The sequence below is a fragment of the Archocentrus centrarchus genome, chromosome 4 (assembly GCF_007364275.1).
Source record: "Archocentrus centrarchus isolate MPI-CPG fArcCen1 chromosome 4, fArcCen1, whole genome shotgun sequence".
NCBI classification, from domain to species: domain Eukaryota; kingdom Metazoa; phylum Chordata; class Actinopteri; order Cichliformes; family Cichlidae; genus Archocentrus; species Archocentrus centrarchus.
In genome coordinates, this window is record NC_044349.1 from 24,969,274 (window position 1) to 24,983,936 (window position 14,663).

The following is a 14,663-nucleotide window of genomic DNA, read 5'->3' on the forward strand; positions in this document are numbered from 1 at the left end:
ACTTAGACTGTGGATTGTGAAACACATTTTTATTTCCATTTTCTGGTCATATTTATTAAGCAAGCAGAGAAAATAACACTAAAATGCTAATATTTTCAGTAATGCAAAAGCAAGACGTTTAGGTTTTTACACAAAAATCTTTGTGTGATTCATAATGTTGTTGATGAACGTATTTTGCAATGTTCATATACACATTGGGTACATCTGGGTAGTTACAGTTAAGATGTTTGTTGAAACAAATAACACTAACAGCTAATCCACTGCACACCAGGGGTCCACCAGAGTTACCCTGTTACAAGGAAAATTTGTAATTTTTCTATTTAAAAAGTTATTTTAGTTGTTTATACATCAGTCAATGAGAAACCAGCTGAAAAATTCAGTGAATGGACAGAAAACATACCTGACAGAATCAATATGTTATATCTGAAAGATTATATGGAAACAGAATAAGATAATGTGGAGCTTTTCTGTCAATGCAGTCGGCTTTGCATAGAGAAGTAGCAGAATCCGCTATACAGGGGTATATTTTTATTTTCGCTTTTGGTTATATTGACAGAGCAATCAGAAATGCTCACATTTCAATAACACAAAAGCAAAACTTCCAGTAAATTTTTACTCAAGTAACACTGTTAATTACTTAAAATGTCTTGCGGATGTGAGAATCTTGTCGATCCATTCACCGTATTTTGAGAGGTCCATATAGACATTGGGTACATCTGGGTATGTGCACTTCAAATTTTTATTGAAAGAAACAATGCCAACAGCTAACCCTTTGCACACCAGAGGACCACCAGAATCACCCTGTGAAGAGGACATATTTTAATGTGTCAGTTTATATTTTGTTATACATTTGTCAACAAGAAACCAGTTGACATTGAAAGAACAGAAAACATACCTGACAGAATCCTTTATTTGTGCCATATCCACCCGCACAGATAACATTGGCAGGGAGATGAAGCCAGGGAGACCATTGTTCCATACAGCTTTGTGGGTTAATGACAGACACGTCCACCACTCTCAGCTCATGAGGTAGAATGCCATTTTCAGTTAAACCCCATCCAGCCACCTGGCACACTTCATTTTCTTCCAAGTTCATTTCAGCATGTGGAAGCTGAATTATTTGTATGTTGGAGCCTAGTAGAACTTTCTTAGACAGCTAGAGACACACAACATGAAGTTAAAAAAAAAAGAAAAAAAAAGAATATATATATATATATATATATATATATATATATATATATATATATATATATATATATATATGTACACACACACTTATTTTCATACAATAGCTCTTTTGTTGTAATGTAAAATAGATGGATGGATAGAAGACCATAAATATATGTCATATGAAAGTGATACAATTATAAATATGCACTTACTTTAAGAAGCATGATATCGTTACCGTGTTCAACATTTTTATAATCTTCATACTTAATTTTTTTTTCAATCTCTATTTTTTCATGATACTCTTTGAGATTGTGGGTTCCAAGAACAACGTGCCTAAGGCTCCTGAAGAAGTAATCATTGAGAGGTGGTGAGTGCATTTTATAAATCTGCTTTAATGACATGAACTAGAGATTGCAGTAGAAGACGTTTGATTACTCACGAGTCATCACAGTGTGCAGCAGTGACCACAAAGTCCTCAGTGATGAGAAATCCCCCACAGACATGACCATCTGTGTTCTGCACAGAGGCCATAAACAGCATCTCGTTTTCTGGAGACTTTTTACCATGTATGATGTCACTCCCATGTCCTGAAAAATGTAAAATAATGTAAACCAAAATTAAATTAATGCCCCATTAAATGGTTGGAGAATAATAACAAAGACTTGCAATTCTTACCAAGTTGTCCGAGGCATGGCAGAATGTAGAAGAGCAGAAGCTTTTGCAGACCTCTCATGATGCCAGCGAAATGGTTAACTTTCTCTGTCAAAGAGACCGTTTTAATAGAGTAGTTTGCTTTGTTGGTTTCATTATCATCTCTCTTATTTTGGCTTCAAACCACATCCTTGTGTTCATTGTAAGTTGCATATTTTTCATTGCCCAGCCCACTCTCCCCAGCCCACTTCCCCCAGCCCACTAAGAGAAATGTTAGAATATTTGAGAATGTCTTGTCTTTATTATGAATGTTTAGTGAAAGAAACTCTTAATACATTTTGGACAATTTCATGCTCCCAGTTTTGTGGGCACAGTTTAGGAATAGTTTCTTCATGCTCCAACATGACTGCACACCAGTACACAAAGCAAGGTCCATAAAGATATAGATGAGTGAGTTTGGTGTGGAAGAACTTGACTGGCCTGCACAGAGTCCTGACCTCAACCCGTCAGAACACCTTCGGGAAAAATTAAGTGTGAAAACTGCGAGCCAGCCAACATCAGTGTCTGACCTCGCAAATATGCTTCATAAAGAATGCTCAAATTTCAATAACAACACTCCTAAAACTTGTGAAAAGCTGTCCCACAAGAGTTAAAGCTGTTATAGCTGCAAAGGGTGGACCAACATATTAAACCCTGTCGATAAAGAACAGGATGCCATTCAAGTTCATATAGCAGATGAAGGAAAAAAAAGTAAATGTCACATTTGTAGCCTTAAGACGCATCAACTGGGGTGGCTGTAGCTCAGGAGCTAGATCAGGTCATCTACTAATCTGAAGGCTGGTGGTTAGACCCTTAGCTGCAACAGTCTTCATGCCAAAATATCCTTGGGCAAGACACTGAACCCCAGGATGCTTTCTGATGCATTCATTGGAGTGTGAATGGTAATCAGAAGGCACTCAGGCATAGAGAAAATGCTTGTGTGAATGTGTGAGTGAGGCATGTTGTATAAAATGCTTTGAGTGCTCAAGGAAAGCAGAAAAACACTATATAAGAACAGTCTATGTATGATAAACAAGCTCACGCAAAGATTACGCAAGCGATAAACATGCAGACTCAAGGATGTGGTTGTGAGTCGAAATAAGCTAGATCATAATCATAATTGCCTGTAAACTGTCTGACAGAATGCTTGACACCCCAAAAATACAATTTAGCCATTTTGCTGGCATCATGCACAGTCTGTTAACCCCTTAACTGGCAGCAAATAAAATCACCTGAAACAACTACATAACACCCTCTGGTTATTATTGGCTCTGAACAACCCATTTCATAGCCTATTAATCGGCTGCGTCTGGTCCGCGGGCCGAATGAAGTGCATTTATATGGTAGGCTAGACCCGCCCATTTTTACTGACACCTCAATCGGCCAATAATGTTAAGAAATGGGTTTCCCAGAGCCAATAATACTCAGAGGGCGTCACGTAGCTTTGTCAGGTGATTTGGTGCAGCCAGTTACATGATTGGCCGAATGACGTGTCAATAAAAATGGGTGGGTCTAGCCTGCCATATAAAAGGGACTACAAACGGCCCGTCACCGGGCCCTTGCCAGTTAAGGGGCTACAACATCTGCATATGCTCAGATGTAACATGGATGTAACGTACATGGTGAAATAAATTCTGTATATGGCCTCAGTGCAGAACACCAGTCATCACTGACGACTTTGTGGTCACTGCTGCACACTGTGATGGCTTAGAATTCAAACATCTTCTACTGCAATCTCTAATTCATGTCATTAAAACAGATTTAGAAAATGTATTGAGCACCTCTCAGTGATTATTCCTTCGGGAACCCCACATACGTTGTTCTGGGCAACCACAATCTCAAAAAGGGTCGACGTGAAAGAATGTGGATTCAAGAAAAAGTCACGTATGAAAATTATGAAAATGGACTGGGTGAAGACATCATGCCCCTTAAAGTAGGTACATGTCTATATACACAACATCCAAATTCACGCAATAATATAATTGTGGTCTTATTATTCAAATTACATTGCAGCAAAAGAGCTAGTGTATAAAAAACAGGCATTCTTACTTCATGCTGTGTCTCTAGTTGTCTAGGAAAGTTAAATTAGGCCACAGGATATAAAGAATTCAAATTCCATGTGTTGAAATAAAACTAAAAAAAAGTATTAAGCGTTCCAGGTACTGGGATGGGGAAAACCTAGAACTGGTGTTGAAACGGTTGATGAGCTGAGAGTGGTGGACATTTATGTCATGAACCCACGAGCCTGTGAGGAACAATGGTCTCACTGCCTTCATCTTCCTGCCAGTGTTATCTATGCACAAAGAAAAGATTCTGTCAGGAGTGTTTTCTGTCCTTTCAATGTCGACCGGTTTCTTGTTGGTAAATTTATAAAACACTTAATATAAACCGACAAATTAAATCTTTTCTCTTCACAGTATGGTTCTGGTGATCCTCTGGGGTGCAAACGGCTTGCCGTTGGTGTTTTTTTCTTTTAACAAAAGTACAACTGCAAATACCCAGATGTACCCTGTATCTATACAGACATCTCAAAATATCTGCAATGGATCAACAAGATTCTCACAACTGCAAGACATTTTGAGCAAAAACCTTACTTGAAGTTTTGCTTTCGTTTTATTGTAATGCACTTTCAGATTTCATTCTATTTTGCCTTCTCTGGACCATGGAAGACATTTGACTGTGGTTACTAGCTTCATGTTACTCAAAACAGAGTTGCCAATTACTGAATTTATTCCCCGGCTGGTGTGTCGCCAAGAGTGGAAAAACGGCAATGTGTAACATGCAAAAAATTTGAAGATTTGTGTATGTATGTGTTCTGCTAACTATAGCAATAGTTTCATAACTCTGTTGAGCATTAGAGCTCAAATTTTAATCTGGAAAATGTGGTTTCTGTGGTTCATCTTTTTTGCAGCAGGTAGTGTCCTGTTTGGCTATGTCAAGTGTTTCCACAGCAAAGAATCTTCTTGTGCAAACACTAGAAAAGGTGTTACCTTTCTATGCTGGTCAGATTCAGTATTGTGCAAGAGTCTTGAGCCACCACTCATTTCTTTACTGTATATTTTTTTAGTGAAATGGGAAAGAAGTGCAGCAATTTAACATGCTATACTCAAAAAAAAAAAAAAAAAAAAAATTAAGGAACATTTTGAAAACACGTCTCTCATTGGGAAAAAAAAATTCATACTGGATATGTATACTGATATGGACTGGAAAATGTGTTTGTAATGAAAGGATGCCGCATCATTTGATGGATATAAAAATTATCAACCAACAGAGGGCTGAATTTAAAAAATTGAAATTCAAAAGGAAAAAAATATGGTGTGGCAGGCTAGTCCAGTTAGCAGAAATTCACAGCAGCAACTCATTCAGTAGTATGTACAGTATGTGCTACAGTATGTGCTTGTCTGCCGCCATCTGTGGAACTCGCTCCCAGTTTGGATTCGGGAGACTAAATCTAATCCTTACAGATTATAGTTAGGGCTGGATCAGGTGACACTGAACGCTCCCTTAGTTACGCTGTAATAGGCCTAGGCTGCTGGGGGGGCTCCCATGATCCTCACATTTCTTTTTCACTCACTTCTTTTTACTCACTATGTGTGTATACACCACTCTGTATTTAGTCATTAGTTATTATAAATTTTTAGCTCTCTTCAACAGTGTGTCTTTAGCCCTATCTCGCTCCCCACAACCGACCCCTCCCTGAGCCTGGTTCTACTGAAAATTTCTTAAAAGGGAGTTTTTCCTTCCTGCTGTGATCAATGTTTGCTCATTGGGGGTTGTCTGATTGTTGGGTGTTTTTCTGTATCATTGTTGAGTCTTTACCTTACAATATATTGTGCCTTGAGGCAACTCTTGTTGAATCTTGTTCATTCCTGGGTGGCTTAGCGGTGAAGCCGGCGACCACATACATATGCCGGGTTGCGGTGCGGGCAGTGCGGGTTCGAGTCCTGGCCCATCACCAATTTGCCCGCTTGTCTTCCCCTGTATCTTTCCCCCATTCCTTGTCTCTCTCCAGTGCCCATTAAAGCTGCTGTGGCAAAAAAAAAAAAAGAATTGAATCAGTGGCCCGCTGGAGATAATTTCTTAGGGCTCTAGCAGTGCAGTTGAATTCAATTTTATTTACATAGGTCCAAATCACAACAACAGTTACAGGTTGCAGGTACAAAATACATTTCACTGTGCATTGTACTGTGTATAACACTATCTTATCTTATCTTATCTAGTCAAGACGCTTTATATTGTAAGACCCTACTTTACTCAGATTAGGCAGATGTGAAAAAGACCATCACTTGAAGCATTCATTTTTAGAATTTGGGGGATTCATATGTGGTTATGGTGAATAGTTCCAGTGAAGGTCAGTCAGTCTGCTGAGTGGGTTGAAATGGTGAATGTATGGAGTGGAGCCTTCCTCTTAATTTCAAATGTAACTCAAATTTAAACTTAAGCAAATTTGTAGTTCTATGAAAGAATGCACTAACAGGAGCAGTGCAGCCACAGTACCTTTCTAATGCCTCTAAAACACTAGTTTTGAGCCAAATTTTACCTTTGTGAATATTGCTTACCATCACAACTGAAGTTTAGATGGACAACTTTTTTAAATGAAGGAGACAAAAGAAACACAATTTTTTGGTGCTGATCAAGGTTACTGAAACACATTTGATTTCTGTTATCAGATTCAGGTTAGAGCATCAGTGTTCTCACAGTGCTTACTAATAACTAGTGCAGTTACATGTTTTCCATTAAATACAGATAAGAGTCAACCACATGTACATCAAAGAAATACAGCAGCAGCAAATATAGATTATAGATACACACATACAGACAAACAACACGCATACATACACAAAGTTTCTTTTTATACATTGTAAATGTTTGTTAAAACTAAAGCAGTCTACTGAGATATTGATTTAATATGTGCATTGTTTTATATTAAGATATTTTTGTTTTGGCTCATATTCTGTGCAACTATTGGCATAATTTTGCATCAATTTCACATTATCAGAGAAAAGTTAATCCTTTGTATAGAGCCTGTAGTTCTCATCTACTTGGACTTGGCGTCTTTTACCTGCATCATTTCTATGCCTGTGCAAATTTTGATAGCCTCATAGTGATGAGTGTGTGTAGAAAGATGAGGTAGTACACACCATACCTATTGTTACGGTAAATATGCGTATTATACTGCTGCCTGGAAAGCTTGAAGCACTTGCATACATTATGTGGTAAGAATCTGATGCATTCAGTTTCTTAGATTGAAGCATTTTTACATTTTAAAGGAACATCTTGACTCAGTCTGTCTCAGTGAAATCCATCAGTAAATGGTATTCATATTGAAAGTGAAGTACTGCAGTAATCTCACTAGCACTAGCTGTCATAGAGTGAGAGGCAAAGAGAGATTGCCAGTGTGTCACAGGGCATGTAACAAGCACGTCTTTGAACTGTGGGAGAAAACAAACTGCACAGAAAGGCCCCAACCAACCAGGACGTTTGATCCCAGAACCTTCTTTCAGTAAGGAAATAGTTCTCAACATGCACCACCCTGACATCAGAACAAACGCTACATCTTCTTGTTTCTCACCACAGGGGCAACTACGCCAAAACTTTCTCACCAAACATGCCCCCTAATGGTAAAACTCTATTACATTTTTATCAAAATTACAACAAGATCCTTTAAGGAGCAATGATTCCATTTTAATAACTTGAACAATGCATAAATCAAAAAATAATACTTGAAAACAGTGCAGAATGCCTCAAGCTTTATTGCACTGTTTCATTTTCTTTTGAATTAAATTGATCTTTGAATTTTGTTTACTTTTTAATAAATAAAACCACATCATATATTATAAACAACTTGAGAAAAGGTGCACCTCTGTAAAAACTCAAATACAGGGAGTTACTCCCTGAATTTCCTGCAAGTGGACTGCAAGTCCCGCTTGCTTTGTCTCCCTTTGTAGTCAAACAAAAACTTTACATATTTCTTATTTTTGATTTTCAGAAGAGTTTATTTATTTTTGTTTGTGTTACACGCAATCTCAGGTCACTTGTCCAGTCATCATCTTGTTGTGTTCTTATCATCACCCTGATTAACCTGCTCTCTAGCTTTGCTGATTTGTTCTTATTACTGATTGACTGTTGATGGCTTGCTGCACAAAAATAATATAATATGGTGGTTGGTGTCTTGGTCTTTCTCTCCTCCTACCTGATCTCCAGTAGAACTTCATCTTTATTTTGCTTTTATAGCTGTGTTCATTAAGTATAGGTTGAGTTGGGGATAACAGCACTACTATTTTCACTTTTGGTTTCTTTTAGTCTAGTTTTCCTGAACTAGTTTAGGGGAGAAGCCTGGATCCAACAGATCCAACAGTGTGTCGCTGCTTCATTGTCTTCTTCTTCCTCTTTTGTATGTTTTTACAGAGACTCCCATTGCTTTTTGTTTCAGTTCTTTGCAAGTAACTATATTTCCATTATTGAAAGCTTGTTGATGGCAGCAGTGTTGTGGTGTCTTATATGCCAGGTTCATTTGAGCCATAAATTCAGGCCACTTAACACATAAAAACAAATTCAAAAAGTCACTTAACTTAAAGGATAACCAGTGTTGTGTCTAAACATGTTAGATTCAACTCATTGTGGACACAACGAAATGATCGTTCTAGATCACTCATCAAGAGACAAGCATCTGCGGTCATGCAGCCAGAGACCAGCACTACCATTAGGCAATGTGGTTTAAGTGTCTTGCGCAAGGACAGGGGCTCAAACCTGCAACCTTCCGGCTCCAAGGCAAGCACCTACCCACTGCGCCACTGCCACATAACACAAGCTTAACAGATAACTTAGCACAGAACCAATTTTTAAGTTATATCTTTAGGCACTTTGTTACTACTGTTTCTGTTCCCATGTTTGGTTATTTCCTGTGTGCCTGCCACACAGTCGACATCACACTATTTCCCACTTTCCTAGAAAAAGATAAAGAAATGAAGGGTGGCTCAAAACTTTTGCATAATACTGTAATGTGTAAATGGGTTATAAAGAGACAGCTTGTGGTTAGCACTGCTGCCTCACAGCAAGAAGATCCTAGATTTGAATTGACCTTGGCCTGGACCTGTGTGGTGTTTGCATGTTCTTCCCGTGTCTGCATGTGTTTTCTCTGGGTACTCAGGTTTCCTCCCACAGTCCAAAGACATGCACTTAGTGGAGTTAGGTTGCCCATAGGTGTTAATGTGAGTGTGAATGGTTGTCTGTCTCTCTGTGTTAGCTCTGCGACAGTCTGGTGACCTGTACAGGGTGTACCCTCTCTCTCGCCCTATGACAGCTGGGATATGATATGTCATTTCCAGATATAACGTTCTTGTAAGAGTGGTGTTTGCACATCTTTACACAATATCTCACTGTGTCAATTTTATTAACACAATTTTCAAAAAAAAATTTTCATGACTTTTTCTCTGGTTTTACTTTGCTCTTTAAAGGGTCTTTTACTTCTCACTACTAAATGAACTTTTATTGAATGAGTCTTCTAAGAATGCCAATACCATTTTTTAAATCAACATTATTCTTCCATTTCCTGGAAGCAACAGCTCAGCTGTTGCTTTTGGTTAATTCTTCATTATATCCAGCAGAGGGGAGCAGAGTTTCTTGTCCTGCTAGGCCTCAGCTTTGCAGTCACCTTGCATCAGGCTCCTGCAGTGTTTGAAACTGCTGACCATAATATTTTATTGCAGAGATTAGAGCTTGCCATATGTATTGATGGTACTGTGCTGCAGTAGTTTGAATCATATGAATATAATAGACAATAATTTGTCGATGTAAATGGGGAGTCTTCTTCACACACTGAGTTTGATTATGGAGTTACACAGGGTTCTGTGCTAGGAGAAATGCTATTTACATTATATATGATTCCCTTAGGAATCATATATAATCATAGCATCTATTTTCATTCCTCTGTAGATGATACCTAGCTTTATTTCTCCATGAAGTCAGATGGCACAAACCAATTAGTTAAAGACCTGGATAAAACTGAAGTTATACTCAGCCCTCCAAATCTTAGAAACATGGTTTCTAACCTGATACTTACTCTGGATGGCCTTACCTTGTCATTTTTGACCAGGATATGTCCTGCAATGCACATAATAAACAAATATGAAGGACTGCTCAAAGTGGTACTGATAAACTAGTTTGTGCATTTATTGTTTTATTACTAGGTTGGACTAGTATAATTCATTACGATCAGGTTGTCCTAAAATCTCCCTGAAAAACTCTCAGTTGATTCGAAATGCTGCAGCAAGAGTACTGACAGGGGCTAGACACAGATATAGATACACTATGTTATATTTTTTTATTGTAAGCTTCAATAAGCACTGTCCAAACAAACTTTAAAAAATGTACATCTGGTGGTACACCAATGTGAAACAAACATGTAGTGTATAAAACAAAGCTGTTTGCTTTAATTTTGCAGGGGTTTCTTTCATTCCATTGTTGGACCATCTTGTCTCACATTTTGTGAACACATTTCACACACTTAAAAAGAGCTTTTCTTTAAATTATTAATTTGATATTGAAGAAGGCAGATGCAAAATCACGATACTTTGTCTTAGAAATCCTTGACGAAATCCCCACTATCTTAAAATTCTGCAACAGACTAGATGAACCTCAGAAACCATAATTTTCAGATAAAATTTGCACATCAGTGCACTTTTTCTAAACTCACAATTATGAAACTTTGGCTGTATTTAATAGAAGAACACATGCATACCAGCACAGATCACACGTTTCCATGTGTATTGGATTATCATTTATTCAATGCTTTTACTAGTAATCTTAATTTTTTACCCATGTTTTTCCTTTAAATCTTTAGTAGTTGTATCAACAGATTTGCTTTTTATCTAGAGTGTACATAAATGCAATCTGTTGGTGTGTAGTTGCAATTTCCCCATTTGTGGGACTAATAAAGGCATTCTTCTTCTTCTTCTTCTGTTGGTGTGTAGTTGGGGCCAAGAAGATCAGAAAAGATATTTAATAGAATCTCAGGTTTATAACCTTTAGAAGGTGCTATATCTTCTGTTTCAGTCATTAAGCTGTTTGATAAATCAGATTGGACTTTTTATGTGCATAAAAAGTCCAAGTGAAACACTAAGACCTCCTGATATCCTACAGATGTTATCACTTTGTGACACACATCTGCCCTTTATAGTCCAAAAACTAATTTCACTCAGGTGCCTTTCTTTTGAATTTTTTTTTTTTTTTTTTATGTGTTATAGTCACAGATGACACTAACACAAACTTCTGTCTTTTTTCTAAATGAGTAGAGATGCACTGATTAACTGGCAAGAGATTAAAACTGCAATTTTCAGTGTGCTCATTTTATGCACGCTCAACACGAGCGTAGTGGCTCAGGCAACTAGGCGCTCCCACACCCACAGCCATGCACTTGTCAAGTTACAGCGATGTGGCAATCATGATTTGGACCCAAATGCAGATTCGGGAGGCAGGCATAGTCAGAACAGGCAGCTTTCACACAAAATGCAAACACCAAGAGATGCTTTAGAGAAGCAAATAATCCAAGAAACTGGGCGCAAGTGCTCGCCAAAATGCCACAGGCCTCAGGATTATAATTCCCCCAGAGAGCCCCCGGTGATGGTTGGAGACTGCAGTAAACCATAAGAACCTATACAAGACATGAGAAAAACAAAACTTCAAAATCCAAAAATCTAATAACTGACATTTAAATGTGTTATACATGTTTTTGTTTGGTAATATAAAATCTGTCAGTTGAAAGTGAATGTATAGCAACTCATTTTCACTGAATTATTCTTTCCAGTAGCAGAGGGCTTTAATTTCAGAGTTTTTTTTTTTTTTTTACCCGAGAGAAGATTGTGTAACTCAGTGCAGTTTGGGTGAAATTGTAAAGTTTAATACTTTTTTTTTTTCTTAATCATGAAAATAAAATTTTGCACCAAAAAAGGTCATTTTTCTTTGTATATGCTGTCACTTAGTTTTCAAAAAGAAAATTGGAATGGCAAAAAAAAAAAAATCGTATTGGCAGGTTACAAAAACATTGCTTTCTCCCAGTTTTTTTGTCATAATAAAGGCTAACCCTCCCCCACCCAAAACCCGAATGAAATATAAAGAAAAGAAACAAAGATCTGTTTACGTTAAGGAGCATCCATTTGCAACATTGCTATAAGATGGGTGTATGCATTTCTTGGTATCTTTCATGGTCTTATCAAGCTTCCTGATCTTATAGTGTGAAGAACTCCTTCTGTAAGATAACGGAATAAGATGTAAATCAGAGATCGTCAGTACATTTTTGGAACTTGCATGATCAACAAAACAAAGAACAATAATTATGCATGTATTATTAATTATGCACAAGTTTAACTTTAGTTGTTCTGCACTTATGCTATATTCTCAGCAATAAGTTCTCTCGAGTTTCTTCCCCATTTATAACTTTCACTTTCACATATTCATGCATCCGTGGCATAGGAAAAAATATCGATATGGTTTTATCATTTTGCGTGAGGCATGTCAGAATGTGAATAAACAGAAGTTTTGCAGCGTATGCATCTTGGCAAGAAGATGATTTTATCACAACTTACAGAAACATCCTTTGATAAATGTGGTTTTGTAAATTTCCAAAACACACTTTAAGTGTAACATCAGCACAGGTTTCATAAATATACACACCCCTTTCTCATTAATAGCATTGAATTTAGAACATTATAGAGCCAACTCTTTTGCTTACTGAGCAATCCTCAGTTTTATTTTCCATAGGTAGACAGAATGTTGCATTTAGATGGGAACTGGAAGGAACTAAATGAAATTACAGGGATTTAGTAGAAAATTATTATTTTTTTTTTTTACTTTGGTTTGATCAAGAATCATCTGATCATCTGTAATGACCTTGACTCTGAACAGAGGGGCTTTGCGTTCATCACTAATGCCTTTTACCAAATCTTAGTGTTTTGCTGTGTCGATAAAGTCAATAAAGGGATGAGCTGCCATGCTTGTAGATGTGTTTCTTTCAGTAATGTCACACCAGATAAGTTGTTTGGCATGGGCAATAACCGAAACATTACATATATAAGGATAGTAGGAACATTATACAGGATGTGGTAATTAAATATCATACTGCAAGATAGATTAGATAAAGGGCATTAATATTAGCAAAGTTTCAGGTTGAGCTCTTTCTGTGTCTGTGTGACACCTGCTTTTTTTTGTTTTTCTTCCTCCCAGTATTTACCTTCCATTTCATTTCAATTCAGTTCAATGTTATTTATATAGCGCGAAATCACAACAAACAGTCGCCCCAAGGCGTTTTATATTGTAAGGTCAAGACCCTGCAATAATTACAGAGAAAACCAAACAATCAAAACAAGCCCCTATGAGCAACCACTTGGTGACAGTGGGAAGGAAAAACTCCCTTTAAACAGGAAGAAACCTCCGGCAGAACCAGGATCAGGGAGGGGCAGTCATCTGCTGTGACTGGGGCTGTGTTGGAGTTGAGGGGAGAGCAATGGGACAAAAGATATGCAGTGGAAGAGAGCCAGAGTCAGAGTGGGGTATAAACAGAGTAAAAAGAGGTGAATGAAAAGAAACACTCAGTGTTGCCACTGTCACTGATGAGAACAAACAAGCCCTTCAATGCCTGCAGATGAGACCTGTCACACAAACAGGCTGAAAGGAAGGCAGGGTGGAGTGGGTCATCACACTGTCATGAAATCCTGTTCTTAGATTGTAGGTAAGCATGAGTAAAATGTGACACTTCAGACTTTTGTTTTAATTTTATTAAGTAATACTTACAAAATACACTGCTAGCATGCAGACTTTGACAGCTGCAGGCTTATTATAGTATAGTAACATTTCGTTATGAGTTATTTTCTTGAGCAATAAATTTATTTACCAGTTAAATTCAGTCAGTGTTCGTAGACCACTGAAAGAATGTAAATAATACACTACACTACACTATCACTATCACTACATCCTAGACATGTCAATATTTTCAGCCCACTCAGTTTCTTCCTTGCATATCTAGAACACTTCCATTTTTATTCTTATCTTGACTGCTGTGATATTTTGGTCAATCATGATATCTTTGGTGGTTCTTTTGCAAAGACTGAATTACAGCGCAACCTGTCATATTATTATATATTTCCTTCTTTATTTCATCATTTTTCAATTTACATTTTGCATAAATTAAATCATATTTGGGTTTTGACTGAACTACACTACATTGCCAGAAGTATTTGGTCATCTGCCTTCACACGCATATGAACTTGATGCTCCATTAGATAATCCATAGAGTTTAATATGATATCAGCCCACCCTTTGCAGCTATAACAGCTACAACTCTTCTGGGAAGGCTTTCCAAAAAGTTTAGGAGTGTGTTTATAAGAACCTTTTTTTTTTCTTTTTTTTTTACCAGTATTTGAGAAGCACCTTTGTGAGGTCAGACACTAATGTTGGATAAGAAGCCCTTGCTCACAATCTCCACTCTAATTCATCCCAAAGGTCTTCTATTATTCAAGTTATGCAGTCTAACTAATCTAATACATACAGGTGCTGGTCATAAAATTAGAATATCATGAAAAAGTTGATTTATTTCAGTAATTCCATTCAAAGAGTGAAACTTGTATATTATATTCATTCATTACACACAGACGCATATATTTCAAATGTTTGTTTCTTTTAATTTTGAAGATTATAACTGATAACTAATAAAAAAAAGAAACCCAAATCCAGTATCTCAGAAAATTAGAATATTGTGAAAAGGTTCAATATTGAAGACACCTGGTGCCACACTCTAATCAGCTAATTAA

At 37.2% G+C, this 14,663-nt stretch overlaps 1 protein-coding gene and 1 pseudogene across 1 annotated transcript; one reads left to right on the forward strand and one right to left on the reverse strand.

Moving 5' to 3' along the window:
- Window positions 1-633: 633 nt before the first annotated feature.
- LOC115779281 (duodenase-1-like) lies at window positions 634-1,957 on the reverse strand. The gene is made up of 5 exons (XM_030727853.1): window positions 1,846-1,957; window positions 1,610-1,757; window positions 1,383-1,512; window positions 896-1,156; window positions 634-801 (listed from the first exon to the last, which is right to left on the reverse strand). The coding sequence occupies exons 1-5, from the start codon at window positions 1,901-1,903 to the stop codon at window positions 634-636; spliced, it is 765 nt and encodes a 254-aa protein (XP_030583713.1). The 5' UTR covers window positions 1,904-1,957.
- Window positions 1,958-3,464: 1,507 nt separating this feature from the next.
- On the forward strand, window positions 3,465-4,550 carry LOC115778883 (mast cell protease 4-like; annotated as a pseudogene).
- Window positions 4,551-14,663: the final 10,113 nt, after the last annotated feature.

Excerpts from the sequence above, each read along its gene's own strand:
- LOC115779281 (XM_030727853.1), bottom strand. The coding sequence starts at position 1,903 with ATGAGAGGTCTGCAAAAGCTTCTGCTCTTCTACATTCTGCCATGCCTC. Across the intron at positions 1,758-1,845 it reads GCCATGCCTCGGACAACTTG|GACATGGGAGTGACATCATA; the intron begins GTAAGAATTGCA and ends TACATTTTTCAG. Across the intron at positions 1,157-1,382 it reads ACGATATCATGCTTCTTAAA|CTGTCTAAGAAAGTTCTACT; the intron begins GTAAGTGCATAT and ends GTGTGTCTCTAG.